Raw genomic sequence first — 17,442 nt, forward strand, 5'->3', positions numbered from 1 at the left:
TTTGGTTTCACACAAGTGAACATGGTGGCTGTGATATGTTTGTTTTCATTTGACTATTTTAGTTCTGCCAAGTTAATGTGGTTCTTGGTTCTGTTTAGTTATACGCTCTGCTGTCTACTGTCCTTAGTGTTCATGACTGTCCAAACCTGATTCTTATCATGTGTTTTCCTATATCCGTTGGTTGTGGTCTTTTTGATTGGGTGTTCCCTCATGACATGGAATTACCTGGCTCAATTACAAACATGCATACAATATAAGAAGTCCATTCCCTCCCAGAGAAAATACTGGAATATTGCTGGGATATTGCTGAAAGGAGCATAACACACCATCCTCACTCTCACTTGAATATTATCAAATCTATATGTGAATATAGACAGCATATCAATATTCCACAATATATCATAATAAATCACAACCCAGCTTTTGGTCCCAATTATCACAAAGTTAACCTGAAATATGTATCTTAGCCGAAGGAAGACTGAGCCAGTATCAGTGAGAGTCTGCCCTAAGTTGGTTCAGCCTTGTTTCAGTTTCTTTGTAGAGATTGTCTTGTATGCGGTTATGCTAAATTTTGAATTTTTGTGTTTTATTTGTTTTCTATGTACAAGTTATGTTTTATGAAAATATGCAAATATCTTGTTTTGTGCCTGTCTTCTTGTTTTAGTTTCATGATTTTGTCACTGTCTGGAATGTCAAGTGTGTGCATGTGTGTGCATGTGTGTGTGTGCATGTGTGCATGCGTGTGTGTGTAGTACGTGTGTGTGTACATGTGTTGATGTGTGTGTGAATTGTGTTAGTGGGCACAGGAATCTAGATAATTAGAAAGCGCTTACAGTTTAATTATTTCAACCTTGAGATTCCTGTGCGCTAGGTCACCGTAGTGTAGAGCACTGTTGGAGCATATGTGTTGATGAAGGAGCTATACAGTTGGGCTGCATGATGCTCATTGTTGTGAGAAATGCTGTAGTCACTGCAAGTGCCCTGGGCACTGTTCCACGAAGTGCTAAGATTGGTTGGCTGGTTGGTTGGTTGGTTGGTTACTGCCGCCCTAGGTGTTTTAAACATTCAGAAAAGGTGGTACTTGTTTACACAATGTTAGTGTTTAAATTTGACATCAAGTATCAACCGGGAGAGATGCAGCCTAACATTTTATCCTAAACGGTTGCTAGACAAGGGAATATACAGCGCTAAAGGAATGACTCTGCCTCAGCGGATATGTTCATCTTGGGCGCTTACATCTATTGCAAAATATGATGAGATCAATGTGGTAAGAACTTGCTAGGTATAAACGATGGTGCAAAGTAGTAACCAGCTAGTGTAATGTTATATGAATAGAAACGGTAGTGGTTGTAAGTTTAACAGTACTGTCGTCCTACCAAAATTTTGTGTCTGCTTTAGTTCCTGGACTGAATGCTCCAAACAGCCAGGGAGGTCGAATCAGAACGGAACAAGCACCTCGTCTTCTTCCTCCTCGACTACTCCACCCATACAGCAGTCACATGACCCGCCGCAGCCTCAAAGTCGGCCCAGCCTGCCACCGCTGCCGCCCCGGAGTAAGAAGCCTCCGCCTCCCCCTTCCCCAACGTCACCAGCTCCAGGTCACGTGAGGAACCGGTCAGAGCCAGATGCATCCTATCTTGTACACAAACGTACGGCCTCTGACCCTCCTCCAAGACCAGCCCCTCCCGACTTCAGGAACACCATCAATATCCCTGCAGGTGAGCAATGAGGGTCCTCGTCAGGGAGCTAGTGTTTCCAGTATTTCCAGATATTCCTGACTATAGGTGGGATGGTTCTGTTGTTAGGTATACAACATGATGATTAGAAGAATTGGTTGATTAACATTAGTGCTTGTTCAGTAATTTGTTGGTTGTTGTTTTCCATGATGTAAGGAATTGTTGATTTCTGGTATCTATTGATGGCAACTTTGCTTCAAGTCTTGGTAGCCATTTTGAACATTGTCAGTCTTTGTTGCTGTTGTGGGTGGTGGGGTAGCCTAGTGGTTAAAGCGTTGGCTCGTCATGCCGAAGACCCAGGTTCGATTCCCCACATGGGCACAATGTGTGAAGCCCATTTCTGATGTCCCCCGCCGTGATATTGCTGGAATATTGCTAAAGGCGGCGTAAAACTAAACTCAGTCAGTCAGTTTGTTGCTGTTGTCAGTGTTGGAAACTTGGCCTATCTTCAGTCCAGGCTAGGGGTTTAGAAGCAGACCTAACCACCCTTGATACAAGTTGATCCCATTTGCATCCATATTATCATCAATATAGCACCATATGAACATTATTTGGTACAGGTGCCAAGTTGGTGCTGCCCATGCAGACAGATGGTGACAAGAGGTGAGTCACACTAGTAAAAATATTAGCAACAACAATTAACATTACACTTGGGCTCAATAGCTTTACAAACTTAAAACATCAACCCTTAACTGGATTCTGAGTTTTCAAAATCTCATAAAATTTCATGTGGGTAATTTCAACCTGTTTTCTACTTTTACAGTGGACCTTCCAAACCACTGAATCGACAGAGAGGTAAGCAGAGAGGTAATCCTTCATGATTTTTGAACGACATCTTGACATGGCTCTTGACACTGGACGGACAGTGGGCATTCTGAATAGCTCTTGGGGCAGATGGGTCTATGTTGGGCAGTGGCTGCGCACAGTATGCTCATACATGTGAATGAGGAAGGTTGTTTCTAATTATGTAACTGCATTACATTAAAATAAACTGGTAGTTGATGAACTTTCGCTTTGATAAAATTGAGTTTGTTAGGTCCAAGGTCCACTCGATTTCTCAGCATTTCTACCAGACACTGATTTTCTGTTGAAGGTGACTTGTTTCTCAGGATGATGAATGATGATGAACATGAATCATTGTAGATGAGGCACGATTCGGTAGAAGCCACTCAATTGATCCACCTGAGACTGAGAGTAGGGATGCTGCACCACCACCTGTTCCTAATCCAAGACTCAAGGTAAGTCCTATCTGTCCCCAACCCCAGACTCAAGGTAAGTCCAGATCTGTCCCCAACCCCAGACTCAAGGTAAGTCCAATCTGTCCCCAACCCCAGACTCAAGGTAAGTCCAATCTGTCCCCAACCCCAGACTCAAGGTAAGTCCAATCTGTCCCAACCCCAGACTCAAGGTAAGTCCAATCTGTCCCCAACCCCAGACTCAAGGTAAGTCCAATCTGTCCCCAACCCCAGACTCAAGGTAAATCCAATCTGTCCCAACCCCAGACTCAAGGGTCCCTAGAAAGGTAAGTCTGTCCAACCCCAGACTCAAGGTAAGTCCAACCTGTCCCCAACCCCAGACTCAAGGTAAGTCCAATCTGTCCCAACCCCAGACCCAGACTCCAAGGTAAGTCCAACCTGTCCCCAACCCCAGACTCAAGGTAAGTCCAATCTGTCCCCAACCCCAGACTCAAGGTAAGTCCAATCTGTCCCAACCCCAGACTCAAGGTAATTCCAACCTGTCCCCCAGACTCAAGGTAAGTCCAATCTGTCCCAACCCCAGACTCAAGGTGAGTCCAATCTGTCCCCAACCAAAGACTGTAGGTATGTTCAACATGTTCAACATTTTTCTCATTTAGTGCAGCCCATTTCCATGAAGATAATTGGGAACATGATGGCATATAATGAGGAGTGTATTGACATTTTATAAAGGAAATTATGGTTTTACATTTATCAACAAGGCTACTGTTTATGACTGCGGGGCAGTTAGAGACAAGTGTGTGGCCACCTTGTGGCGCAGAGTGTGTGATCCTTGGCCATGCGAGGATCGTCAGGTCTCTTGTCAAATCATGTTGACTTAGTCTGGATCTGTGATCACTTATCTGTGTGATGTTAGTTTCAAACAGTTTCAAGCCCTGGGTCCTTATTCTCGAAACGTTCATAGCCCAAAAGAATTCTTAACTTTGATCGTAGCCAATGTGTTAAGACTGTGCTTAAGAAGTTTGTAGGGCTACAAACGTTTCGAGAATAGCTCGCCTGGTCTCTACTTCACTCAAGGTAACAGCACACTTGACTTGATTAAAAGGGAATTAGACTCTTTGTTTGTTGCTGTAATACCTTTTATGTATTCTGCAGTTGTCTCCCTTGATGAATGTTCCTTTCATAGACAATGTTGCTATGTTGCAGACACGGAAGTCCTCCATTGGCCGCAGACGATGTCGGGCTCTGTATGACTGTGATGCTGACAATGATGATGAACTGACCTTCAAAGAAGGGGAGATAATCTTGGTGTTGAAGGAGGAAGAGGAAGAGTGGTGGGTAAGTATGGGGTCATGGTGCAGAATTTTGAACTTTTTCATTCAAGAATATCAAGGTATTATGTAATGATATTTAATGATAATTACTGGAGACACCAGTGGTTGATATTTCGAGTTTACACACCAGTACCAGCAGTAGTTTATGACAATAAGTAATCTCTCATGACAAGAATAGAGTTGACTGGACGTAGAACCTCGATCCTGGAGATGGTACTGTTCGACCTTGCCAGGAATTTAGGCTAAAAAACAAGGACTAGTTGTCTCAGACTCAGTATTCTTTGGTAAACTCTAGAATGGTGTCACAGTAGGCTTGCACTAAAAAATGTCCTGCATCTGTACTAGTACAAACACAGACATATACGCACACAAACACACACGCACACATGCACGCACACACCCACGCACACACACCACGAACCACACACTCTTTCTTTTACCATGAGTGTGAAGCCAATTTCACCTGATCTCAAAGCTTGATCCGGACAGGTTATCAAGTGACCTACTACAGCAGACAATGTAACATTTGAGGATTTGGCAGAATTGGGTGCCAAGTATATAATATACCAAAAAATATCAATACTATACAAAATTTGTATACCGCCCTATATGATTTATGAACTACATAATACTTGTAATAGGATCTGTCGATTGAGGATCAAATGCTTATGGATACACCGTGCTTCATCATGCTCTGATATCGCAGAGTGCAGCTCAGACAGAGAATCTGATTGGCCATGCCAAGACTTATACTGACTGATGTGATGGTTTATTGCTGAGAGAAAAACACTCAAATATCCTCACAAAATATTGTTTGTCTACTTTACACTAAAAATACTAGAAGCTGGGTGCTTAATATTGACTGCTTCCAGAAAATGTTATATGACAGTAAACTTTAGTATTTAGTGAGGGAGAGGAAATTTGGTATATAATCATCATGGTGTTGCTTTAAGATTCATTTTAAACTAGTCATGTTTTTCACTTTAGTTGAACACTGTTTGTTTAAAACGTATTTTGCTGATTCCAGGAAGGAGAGGTTGAAGGCCACCCTGGGCGGCGAGGACTGTTTCCAGTTAGCTTTGTGAACATGATTCCGGAGGGATGACGTTAGCTGACAACTAGGCTCCAATATGCACATACACATGCAATACAGCACCCCCTACTGCCAGACACAGATCAGGGCAGATAACTCCCACAGCTTATCTACACAACTAGGAACAGTTATTTGGAAGTTTAGTGGGGAGTTGCAGTGTTAGTATTGAGGTACAGTATTGTGGTAGGATACATGAAACATGTAACCTTTGCAAATAAATCTGATATTGTAGCATTATGCAGAGCCATTGTGTAACAGGATACTGAAACACTGTATTCAACTTTTCATGGACCTAAATCTTTGCTAGGATGTAAATAGTTTGAAATAGAAAGTTTCACCCTTGTGTGTTTTGATTTGAAATCCCACAATATAAGCTGATAGTAGAGTTTATAGCCTTATCAACAGGTGATGAGGTATTTAATGTCAAGAGCCTTGATTTATCATCAAAGTCATTCTTCCAAATTGTTCAGTTTGTAAGTAGTTATAAATGGTGTGTGTAAAACATACGACTGAATGAGATTTGTGGCAGAGAGATTAGTGATGTCATCTTATTGTGACATCATGGTAACTGATGAAGTCACAATGGTCTGCTCAGTGTGAGTTCTGTGTAGTAAATAAATTATGTGAGCCAATTTGGCCATTTGAAGGATCACTTATTTAATTACCCCGGTAGATATATCTTGGAACTGAAGTTAAATCCGCCAAAAGCATACCATCAAACAATATTAATCTTCAGCTCATGCAGAAACTATCTGATGCTTACAGAAGTGTGATGCACTTTCTGTGATGCCATCAAGGTTGAATATAGTGTCTTCAGATATCTTGCAGTGTAATGAGTGTGTTGGATATGATGATGATGATGATGATGATTTAGATAATTGTTAAGTGACTGTGTTTTGTTATGGTTAGTCTTATTGGTAGGTAAGTTATGTTGATTAAGTGGAATAATAACCAACATGGGTTTTTTTTGGTATTTTTTTCAACGTTACTGAAAGAACGGAACATTCCTTAAAAATCTCTATCCCTGTTGTCAAAGATAACCCGCACACATTCATCACAAATGTAAAAGCAGTGTCCTGGTTAGCAGCATCTTTCAAGACATTCAGTCCACAGTATGTGTGAATAAACCAAAGATGTAGAAACGTAGCTCTTGTGATGACTCAAGGTAGAATGTGTCTGGACGAGAATTCTTGTCTTTAATACAGTTAAGACGTACAGTCCTTTATACTTGTCTGTTCAGCAGATGTCTAATATACGCAAGATGTCTAGTTATGCTTCAAGATAGTGAAACAATTACCTGAATTTTTTCTGTGAAATGATTTGTATTTGAAGCGTAGGTTCTTGTTTGCTGAGGAAGTGTTAGTCAATGGGCTGTAACAATACGTATTGGTCTTGAAAGCACAGTGTAATACGATGCATGAAAAGTCGCTGCACTTTGGTCATGTTTGGGTGGTGTATTGAATAACTAAAGATCTAAAACAAATAACCAAAGTAAAAATGTAGTTCCCATTGTATATTCAGAAAGTGATATATTTTTTTTAATGGATTTGAATTCCACTTGATATAATGACACTTCAAGGGTAGACACATTGTTCACATCGGACTTGTCAGCAGATTATATTTGACTAGTGGTCATGTAAAATAACTGGTATTGAGAAAAAGCAACTTGTCCATTTAGATTATTACTTGTCTTGGACTAACAAACAAGTAGTTGTGTCTATCCTTGATGTATTGTGTTTTACAATGCATAACCTTATAGTACATATTGTCAGAAAGTATTACAGTCTGGTCATTGTTACAGCCCTGTTAAAAAGCAGTTGAAATTGAGTGGAACAAACTATTTCATTGTTTGTATGAACAACGCAAGATAAAACTAGTAATGTGTGATGGTGCTATTGTAGACTAGTTGTATGTATGCTAGTATCTCATTTACCTTGGAGGATGTAGCTGAAACAAATATTTGTGACCTGACATGAAATTCAGACTCAAACAGTACATGCCACTACAATATTTAACATGGAAATCATTTTTAGTATACCAGTGAATGTTACCACTATGTTTTATACAGTAGTTGATTACATTTTACCATGTACGAATTAACAGTAATATTTATAGTAAAGTTTACTTTTGTAGCATGAATTTATAATGAAATTGTAACTTGAATACATGTATTACTGAGATCACAGTTACAGTCTGTGTTTCATAGTGTTAATATGTATTGTATATAAACTCTTATTGCATAGTAGAGTGGTGTTTTCAGCAATGACAGCGATTTTGTAAGCAGCTTGAGTGTGTATAGGGCTTGGTGGCATTTGTGTACTACCAGAGACAGAGCATAGAGTTAGTTCATACCATTGTCAGTGCTTCAGGGCCTGTATTTACTGTGTCCTTCATCACCTGGAAATACACTGGGCCAAAGTGCAACATAGTACAGATGACATTTGTCACATTTGGTCAGCTAATGAAGAGTTTTGAGTGTAATTCACAAAGGTCAAATGAATATATAATGACATAAATTTGACACAATAACAAGTTAGACACATTGGTATTTGTGTGATGAAAACTTAGCGTTCCTTGATCTTGGTAGTGTTTCTCAAGAACCAGACCCTTGTTGAATTTGTTGGTTAATACCTTTTATAGCATCACAATTGGCTGGTGTATTTGTGAGTGATGGAGGAACGTAGTTTAAACAAGCCGGTGAGGTATTGGCAATGAGTCCATATATCATGACTGTGATACAGAGTACACAGAAACCTTGTTAGCTCAGAGTTGGGGCAGGATGTACATCAGGGGCAGGGGCCCAGTCATCCCAATCAGGGGGCAGGGGGCCCAGTCATCCATGGTACTGCTATTTGCATACTTTCAAATCCCAGATTCACCCCGATGTTGTTTCCAGGTTGTCAGCACCATGTGCGGTAGATGTCGAAGACCTGTATCACTTGTAAGCTCTCCTCCCACATCATTCTGACATGCTGTAATGTAAATGAAAAATTGTAGAAGGGGTGTAACCAGACTTATTCTTTGAGGGCAAACACTGTACTGACAGTACACCTTAAGATGATATGGGTTCTGGGGACCCATCAAGTTACTTGGTCGTGGGGTTGCCTAGTAGTTAGCTTATTAGGCTAAAAGCCTGTATTGACTTCTCTCATGTAGAAAAACTAATATCTGGCGTTCCCCCATCGAGATATTGCTGGAATGGAGCTAAAAGAGGTGTAAACCTATTTTCCATAAGTCACTGTTTCATAAATGATTCTGAGTTAACAAGGCCTCTGTGTATTTAAAAGTTAAATATGTGGAAAAGTTTTTCGATTTCAGTTTATTTTTGCTTTCAACGACTCATCTATTCTCCGAGTAGTGCTTATAACTGTACAGACATGGTATTGTGTTTATACTGTATATAGCCATCATACCCACATGAAATAACACATATCTCTCTTTATAACTCTTGCTTTATCTGCTCAGTAGAGCAGTCATATCACTCTGTATCACCATCTTGGATAATACGTATATCATGAAATCCCTTATGAAGTATTAGAAATACCTATGGTAGACACTGATGTGTACAGCATTACAATGATTGGTTTCTGATGATCATATTACTGGTAGTTCATGAACATTGTTTTGATAGTGTTTGACAATTCCTGCAAGGTCTTTCCATCGATTATTGATATCAGGGGAAATGTTTTTACAAGTGTTTTGATTCTTCCTAATTACTGGCAGTGCTGGAGCGCAGTCATTACCATCCTCAGTCATCCAGGGAAGGATATCTGCGTTTTATAGATATATACCCTGGACCTATTGTTGCCATAGTGACATCAGCATCTTCTGAACGGTCTCTTGGCACTGAATTTCTTCCATTCATGCAGCACTGGGGTAGCTCTGTGGTTGAATAGTTTGCTCCTTATGGTGAAGATCTGGGTTCGATTCCCACATGAGTACAGTGTGTGAAGACACTCATTGGTGCCCCTTGCCATGATACAGCTTGAATATTGCTAAAAGTAGCATAAAACCATACTCATTCACTCACTCTCCCATTATGTTTTGGGGGCGGTGGGGTAGCCTAGTGCTTAAAGCGTTAGCTCGTCACGCCGAAGACCCGGGTTCGAATCCCCACATGGGTACATTGTGTGAAGCCCATTTCTGGTGATCCGTGAAGTTGCTGGAATATTGCTAAAAGTGGCGTAAAACCAAAACTCAGTCAGTCAGTCAGCCATTATGTTTGGACGGCTATATTTAGAGTTATTTCATTTAGAGTTCAGAACACAGCCATGGTAGCGATTGAGTCAAGGGTATATATCATAGTAGCTTGAAGATGGGTGATGAAGTGCTGCAGTATACCAAGTAGTTTGTTGTAATATCTAGCCCTGGCATGCCTTGGTGTTCATACTATGATAACTGTATGTGTCTGATGTAAGACAATGCCTCGTATACAGCAATCACCATGTGTGTTCAGCTTTCTGTTCTACCAGTGGGTCGTGTATGCATGTTCAGGGAAGTGATCAGAAAACATCTCCTCATGAGAGGATATATACTATCTACTGTAACTTGTTCTGTATGGGTCTTTATCAGAAGCCTTTGTGTGGATCTCCAGTCAGTAGCTTTGCTTTGTCCCTACAGAAAAATAGCATACATTGCCACTCAGTGTATGTTGAACTACATGCACTATTTTTGGTTGGTAGAAGGGACTGGGGTATACAACACAGCATTAAGGAAGAGACACGGTCATGATGATGATGGTGGTCATGATGATGTTTTCTCAACTCCCTGTGGAGTATCAACCTGAGCTGCATATGAGGGTGAACAGTGACATATTTCAAACAAGGTAACCTTGATAAACCAGATCAGTAAGTATTTGGAAGGGGGTGAGGTAGGGAACATTGAGAAGTACCAATACGGTAGATGAGCCTGATGGCTAAGTACTTTCAGGTGGATACGGGAAGGACATGGGGCATACATTTACACAATGTTAGAGGGTTGCAGGGAAGATCTGTCTGATGGCTGAGTGTCTATCTGCTGCTGGGGAGAATTTGTTGTACATTGTTGCTCTGTGAATGTGGTGTTGCTGTCGCGTGTGATGTTGCTCAAGTTGTTCCAGTGCTAGTCTTCATCTTTTCAGATGTTTGTGTACAGCTGTCTACTTCTCAAGTGCTAGTATTGAATTCCAGCAATGCTACTTGCAATAACAGATTTCCTCTTCTTTTTAACATTACATCATGACAGCCATTTTGTGCTCGTTTATATAAACATATATTTTGTTTTTTTATTTTCTGTATGAAGTGTGGAATATTACCATGGTGGAAAGGATGAAAGTTAACTGACTAACTGCTTAAAACAAAACTGCAGGCTAATAAGTGCAATACGTTTTTTTCAAATATTCGATTTCATTCATAAAATTGTATTTGGCATAATATGTGCACAATCATTGCAATAGCATTCAATGTTTTATGTCCGCAGTACTGAAATAACTGCTTCCATGCACCCAAAAACAGGTGATCATTTAGCTTTTAAATTCATCCATGGTTACACTCATTGTACATTACTTGATATTGCTGCAGTTTCCTGAAGCCATTATGGCTTCTGTTCAAAGAGTTGGCCTTGGTAAGCATGAAAACAGCATTGAACTTGAATGTTACTTGTTTGTCTACTTTAATTAATCATTAATTGGTACATTGAAGCAGAGTCTCATTATGTTCCAATCAACGGCTAGACTGAACTTGTCTGCAGATGATAAGCCTCTCTTCATGTGACCTGGTGAAAGCCTTCATTTACACTTGGGGTATTCCACTAACAGCATTCAGGTTTAATATAAATACACCTTCTTTCTTTACAGAGCAGGATTATGAACAAACTCTTCTAGTAGTTGCTTATGTTACTATATAATCCCACCTCAGTTCTGACAGCACTTCAGATTGCGTAAGCATAGAAAGTAGATGGCAACATATTTGTTATTCTCTTTCAGGAAATCCTGTTCCACAAAACACTTGCAGTACATAGCATTGTAGCGCTATGCATCAGTTTTTGAACACCTGTACATACTGCATCACTGTTAGAACACATATGCATGCTGCATCAGTGTTTGAACACCTGTGCATGCTGCATCACTGTTTGAACACATATGCATGCTACATCAGTGTTTGAACACCCTACATGCAGCATCACTGTTAGAACACATATGCATGCTGCATCAGTTTGAACACCTGTGCATGCTGCATCACTGTTTGAACACCTGTGCATGCTGCATCACTGTTTGAACACCTGTGCATGCTGCATCACTGTTAGAACACCTTACATGCTGCATCACTGTTAGAACACATATGCATGCTACATCAGTGTTTGAACACCCTACATGCGGCATCACTGTTAGAACACATGCATGCTGCATCAGTGTTAGAACACATATGCATGCTGCATCAGTGTTAGAACACATATACATGCTGCATCAGTTTTTGAACACCATGCTGCATCAGTGTTAGAACACCTGTACATGCTACATCACTGTTTGAACACCTTGCATGCTGCATCACTGTTAGAACACATATACATGCTGCATCAGTTTTTGAACACCTGTGCATGCTGCATCAGCGTTAGAACACCTGTACATGCTGCATCACTGTTTGAACACCATGCATGCTGCATCAGTTTTTGAACACCTGTGCATGCTGCATCAGTTTTTGAACACCATGCATGCTGCATCAGTGTTAGAACACCTGTGCATGCTGCATCAGTTTTTGAACACCTGTGCATGCTGCATCAGTTTTAAAACACATATGCATGCTGCATCAGTGTTTGAACACCCCTACATGCTGCATCAGTGTTAGAACACCTCTACATGCTGCATCAGTGTTAGAACATGGCTTTGGTGCAAGGTAATTGTTAAAACACCTTTTCTACGCCATAGTTCAGGCCCTGTGACAAGTGCTGAGATTGTTTTGTGGAATAGGACCAGTGACAGTCGTGAGTTTGGAATGAAGGTTTTCAATTTATGAGGATATTCAGTATGTTATTGTTACTATAATTGAACATGGTCATGTATACTGTATGATATTAGCGAGTTGACCATAATTTCTTTCCATTTAAGTGCTAACACGCATATACATTCAGTGTTTGTATTTCACTGCAGCTGTGAACAAACAATTATGTGCTATTTTTCTCTGGTTACATGTTCATATGTAGAGTATATTGTTGACAGTTGTTACTATGGTTACCTGGCGACCTGCGAGATTCCATGTGAAAGTTATATTGTCCGAGGATTTCTGGAATAGTTGTAGACATGAACGTCAATGACTAATATATTGTCACTTGAATGAATAAATTATATTTCTACTGTTGGTTAATAAGGAGAATGTATTTCTGTTTCAAGCTTTTAACCCTTCATAACGAATCCATGAATCATTGAAAGGGTTTTTCTGTGAAGTTATATTTGAACTGCTTCATGCTGTGTATTTCCCTAACTTTGTATTTCCCTAATAATACTTGAAAAGACCAGTTTATGGTAGAATTTACTGACGTCCTGATTTTAGTACATTGACTTCCAACAAGGACATAATTGATCACAGGTTTCAATTGGGTAGTTTCTAAAGGCCATTTCTGTTGGTTAGATATGGACAAAGCTATGGAAACTGGGATGACAACAGATTGACCTGATAGCTGGCTTTGGAGTATTCAGCTGCATGAATTTGCATGGTTTACAATTCAATACCATTTTGATGACAGTACAATATTTCTAAAGTCATTATTGGCCATAAATATGAAGGTATGGATATGATTTAGGAAGTACTTACAATTGTTGGTATAAGATGCACTTGTCATGAAGAAAACGCTATTAAAGGGTTATGACCCTGCTACTGCATTTGGTTATATTGCATTAGCTTCTGTTGCTTGTAGGGGCGGTGGGGTAGCCTAGTGGTTAAAGCGTTGGCTCGTCACGCCGAAGGCCCAGGTTCGATTCCCCACATGGGCACAATGTGTTAAGCCCATTTCTGGTGTACCCCACACCGTGATATTGCTGGAATATTGCTAAAAGCGGCGTAAAACTAAACTCAGTCAGTATGTTGCTTGTACAACTACTAACAACTCCAGTTCAATTCAGGATGGAAGAGGTGGACCAAGATTGATTACATCATGTTTGATGATTGTGATATTGTTGATATTTTAGTGATGAGGACATTCTAAGATGGCTGATGTTTGATGTTGTGCAATGCTATGTGATGGTACTCAGGGGAAGGAGGGCCTCTGAGAGGTGGTGGTGGTCGCATCTCAACATTTCACATCATAGACCAGTAGGAGTTTTGAAAAGACGTGTATGATCATGACAATGATGTTATAATTTTTCATGGTAAGAAAACATCCAACTTCCACAGTCCCTCTTTCCTCCTAAGTGCAGAATGCTTGAAGCTGTTGGTGTTTTTTTGTACAGAAAGGCCAAGTTTTGGCCTACTGTGCATTATATCGTCAGTCACGCCATGACACAACTTATCGTTACTGCACAATGTAAATAAATAGGTCAAGGTCGTCTGACACCACAAGCACAAAGGTCAAGGCCATTTGTATCGAATGTCTGTTATTGTGCCAGAATAGACTGCTATTTAGAGGTATTTTAGCTTAGAATCAACCAATAAACTGCCTGACACACAAGTGTTTTTGGTTTTCTTTTTGTTTGAATGATAATGGATCTCCTGTTCATGTACTAGCTTTTTCTAATGAACATGGAAGCGACCACGAAAGTTGATCCGACATGTAAAGAAAACCTTTGCTAAAGGTTGAAGGTGTTTTGTTACTTCACCTCACTACAACCACATTATTCCGCAAAGTAGTGGGGAAAGACATTATGTTGATGTATGGGTGTTAAGACATTTAAGATCAAGATTGCTTTGTGAAGTGGACTGTAGTGCACACCATGGTGGTTACCAGGACTATAAAGGATCATTTGTGTAAGGCCCACGTATAATGGATTGCAATTTTAGAAGTAAGATTCCAAATTTCTATGATTTGGGATAAATTGCAGCAAAATTACCATATTTAGTTGGGTAACTGAGCTGCAGGAGTCTCCCTGTGAGAGCTTTATTGGGCACACTATTTCTTATCATTGGACAGGGGCTGTTTGTGGTTAAAGTGTTTGCTAGTCATGCCAAAGATCCGGGTTTGATTCCCCACATTGGAACAGTGTGTGAAGCCCAACTACCAGCAATGTGGACTGCTAGATAATTACACATAAATACACATTGAGTCCCAAAACAAACAGTATGGATTTTGAATTACATAAATCATCCTGACTGTCCCTGTTGATTCTCATAATGTCAACCACGGTCTGGTCCAGATTCCAATGTTTGGATGGAAACAGCAAACAAGTGTGGCTGGACATAGGAAGTATGTTCACATCACTAAATGGTCAGGATATAGCTAAAGCAGTGTAAAACCAAACTCACCATCTCAAGTCACAAATTCAAAGACCACAAAACAAACAGATTTTGTGAAAAAATTTAATTTTGAGCTATGAAAATGTCAAAACATTACAGTGTAAGCTCTGACCTAAACGGAACAATTAAACCAACCTGGTAATGCTACAGCGGCAGAATGTCTCGGTACATGACTAGCCAGCAGTCCGCCTTCAGCAAGGGAAATGTGGGGAGGTACAGAGACACGCTTGCTCCAAACTTAACATCGTGAAACCTGTTATTCCATTTGAAACTCGAGGAAAACATCCCCACTTGGATTAATGGGTACATAGTAACACCTGGTATATTATGAGGACATACCAAACAATAAGCATCTAGAAAAGTATTTTCTAGATTATTTAGTTCTCACTGTACATAGTGCTTCAGGATTTTATGTGCGTCAGGGTAGCAATGTTCTTGCATTAGTCATGAGTTAGTGCTCAGAAAACCTCTGTCAAAAACTGTCAAAGTGACAATGAGCACCTGGGATACATAAATCACCAATTATTGTTTGTCGGTTGTCCAAACTGAAGATTTTTCCTGTGTTCACCCCTGTTCCTCCACTGTTAACTGTAGACCATCATAGGGCTGAAGCAGCTTCAGTCCTGGAAGGTTTCATGTCCCAGCTCATGCCCTCCAGTTAATGCTGAATATGACTAGGTACAAAGTTAGAAGTTGAGATTCATGTCTAAAAGTCTATATGTAGAACCATTACTGAAATCAATGCTTCAGGAACTAGTCAGGCAGGAAATATATGTGTCTGGTTCCATTCATTTCCATCAAAGCATGAACCAAACTACTTGAAAACCTGTTTCTGTCAGCAGAGCAATGATGCAGCAGATTACATGGGATCATTAGAAACAGTGTGACGTGACAAGCAATATTCAACCAACCATGCCTAGTTGACGGTCAAGTCTCAGGCATTAATTTGATTCAGTTAAGTATTCAAAATCATGATGCTCACAAATTGAAGAGATAACGCTTAAGCTGATGCATGACAAACCTTCTACAAAGCAAATAGGTGAAGCCAGCTAACTTGGAAATGGAAGAAGAATGAATATGTTTGAGAAAATGTGTGGTTGCTATCTCCAAAACAACAAAAGCTTTATACAGATGAAACAAGTACAAAAATATGAAGTGTACATGATGCTTTCAATCATTATGGCTTTATAAAACCCTGAGCACAAAAAAGCAACAGAACATGACAAAACCATAGACACATCTACACCTGTAATAGATTCACCCCAAGTGAGAAAATATTAAAAATATCAATATTAACCATGTTCCCTTATGTCATGAAACAAACAATACACGGTACACAGAAGAACATGATAAAAAATCTGTTAAAAAAAGTTACCAACTGGATATCAAATACACATAAACAATGGCTTAACATGACATCATGAAATTTGAGGAAATCTCACTGTGGATTTGTTACCTATTATTTTTTACTCGGAACAGAACACTCGGTTCTAAATAAAATATAGCTATTATAAAATAGTTGTCAAATCTACAGTGAGACTAACTCCTATTTAGAACTCAGTAGGTATATCTGGCAATTGAACATACAATTTAACCTTTCTTGGCCTATCTGACAACTAGAAGAATGATAATTATTCAAACTAATCGTGCATCTGAAGCAACAAAGGCCATATTATATGGTTATGACATAAATCAATCAAAACAAAGTCCATAACAAAATACTTCAGAACACAGAACAGTATTCCAAATGGTAAAAATTGTAAGAATAACACACACCTGGCTATACTACAAGTATTATGTTACAAATCACATGAACATGGGGAAATAAACAGCTATAACAAGACTCGCATACATACCAGCCTATTTTATGAATGTACAAACCTTGTCGACACCCACTGAGGTCATTTATCAACTACAAAATCTGGAATCATGACATCATAAAAGGAACTAAACATTATGACATTTTGGTTTATTTAAAACAGAAACGGATGCAACAAACAAGTAAGAAACAACAGCACAGAGTGTCTTTGACATGTCTTCCTGTCACTCTAAACTCCATGTATACAGCGTGCATTTGAGGATGGTGTGCTTCTACTATATTGCTTATCTCCCTCAATACAAGAGCCAGACCAGCCATGTACTTCATCCTGTTATTGTCATAGGGGCTGGAGGTAGGATAGGGTTTACTATGACATGGACATAGATGACGCAAGGTCTGCTGATAGCAAACATCCAGAAGTCATATCCCTCAGCTGACAGGATCGGATTTTCCCAAATTATGATCCTGGGCCTAGATTTTCGAAGCTCTCTTAGCGTTAAGATAGTCGTAAGTGCCATACACTAAGAAAGTCATAAGTGCCATACATTAACATTAACTTACAACTATCTTAGCTCTAAGAGAGCTTCGAAATTCTAGGCCCTTGTCACTAACTGTGTTCCTAGGTTTGACTAAACAGGAAAACACCTGAAACCTGTATCACTTTGGGCTGTCTTCCCACGTGAAACAGACTCACTGTGATACAAAGGACGTACAGTTCAATAATCGTAATATTGAGCTCTCTAGTTTTGTTCTGATGAATCAGTTTCTTGAACAAAAACCTAAGAATTAATGACAATTCAAATGTGCAGATACTGTAAATCTGGACAGTTTTGCATGAAATGATG

At 39.7% G+C, this 17,442-nt stretch overlaps 1 protein-coding gene across 1 annotated transcript in view; it reads left to right on the forward strand.

The window, feature by feature from the left end:
* Window positions 1-6,277, forward strand: part of LOC124259025 (arf-GAP with SH3 domain, ANK repeat and PH domain-containing protein 2-like) — a 96,998-nt gene extending 90,721 nt beyond the window's left edge. Inside the window, 7 exon segments of the mRNA XM_046693101.1 lie at window positions 1,399-1,526; window positions 1,529-1,718; window positions 2,297-2,339; window positions 2,500-2,543; window positions 2,880-2,974; window positions 4,139-4,270; window positions 5,294-6,277. Of these exon segments, the coding sequence (XP_046549057.1) occupies window positions 1,399-1,526; window positions 1,529-1,718; window positions 2,297-2,339; window positions 2,500-2,543; window positions 2,880-2,974; window positions 4,139-4,270; window positions 5,294-5,371 (710 nt within the window). The 3' untranslated portion in view covers window positions 5,372-6,277.
* Window positions 6,278-17,442: the final 11,165 nt, after the last annotated feature.

Source organism: Haliotis rubra, unplaced genomic scaffold, assembly GCF_003918875.1.
Source record: "Haliotis rubra isolate DU_JTF1 unplaced genomic scaffold, ASM391887v1 Scf707, whole genome shotgun sequence".
NCBI lineage: Eukaryota > Metazoa > Mollusca > Gastropoda > Lepetellida > Haliotidae > Haliotis > Haliotis rubra.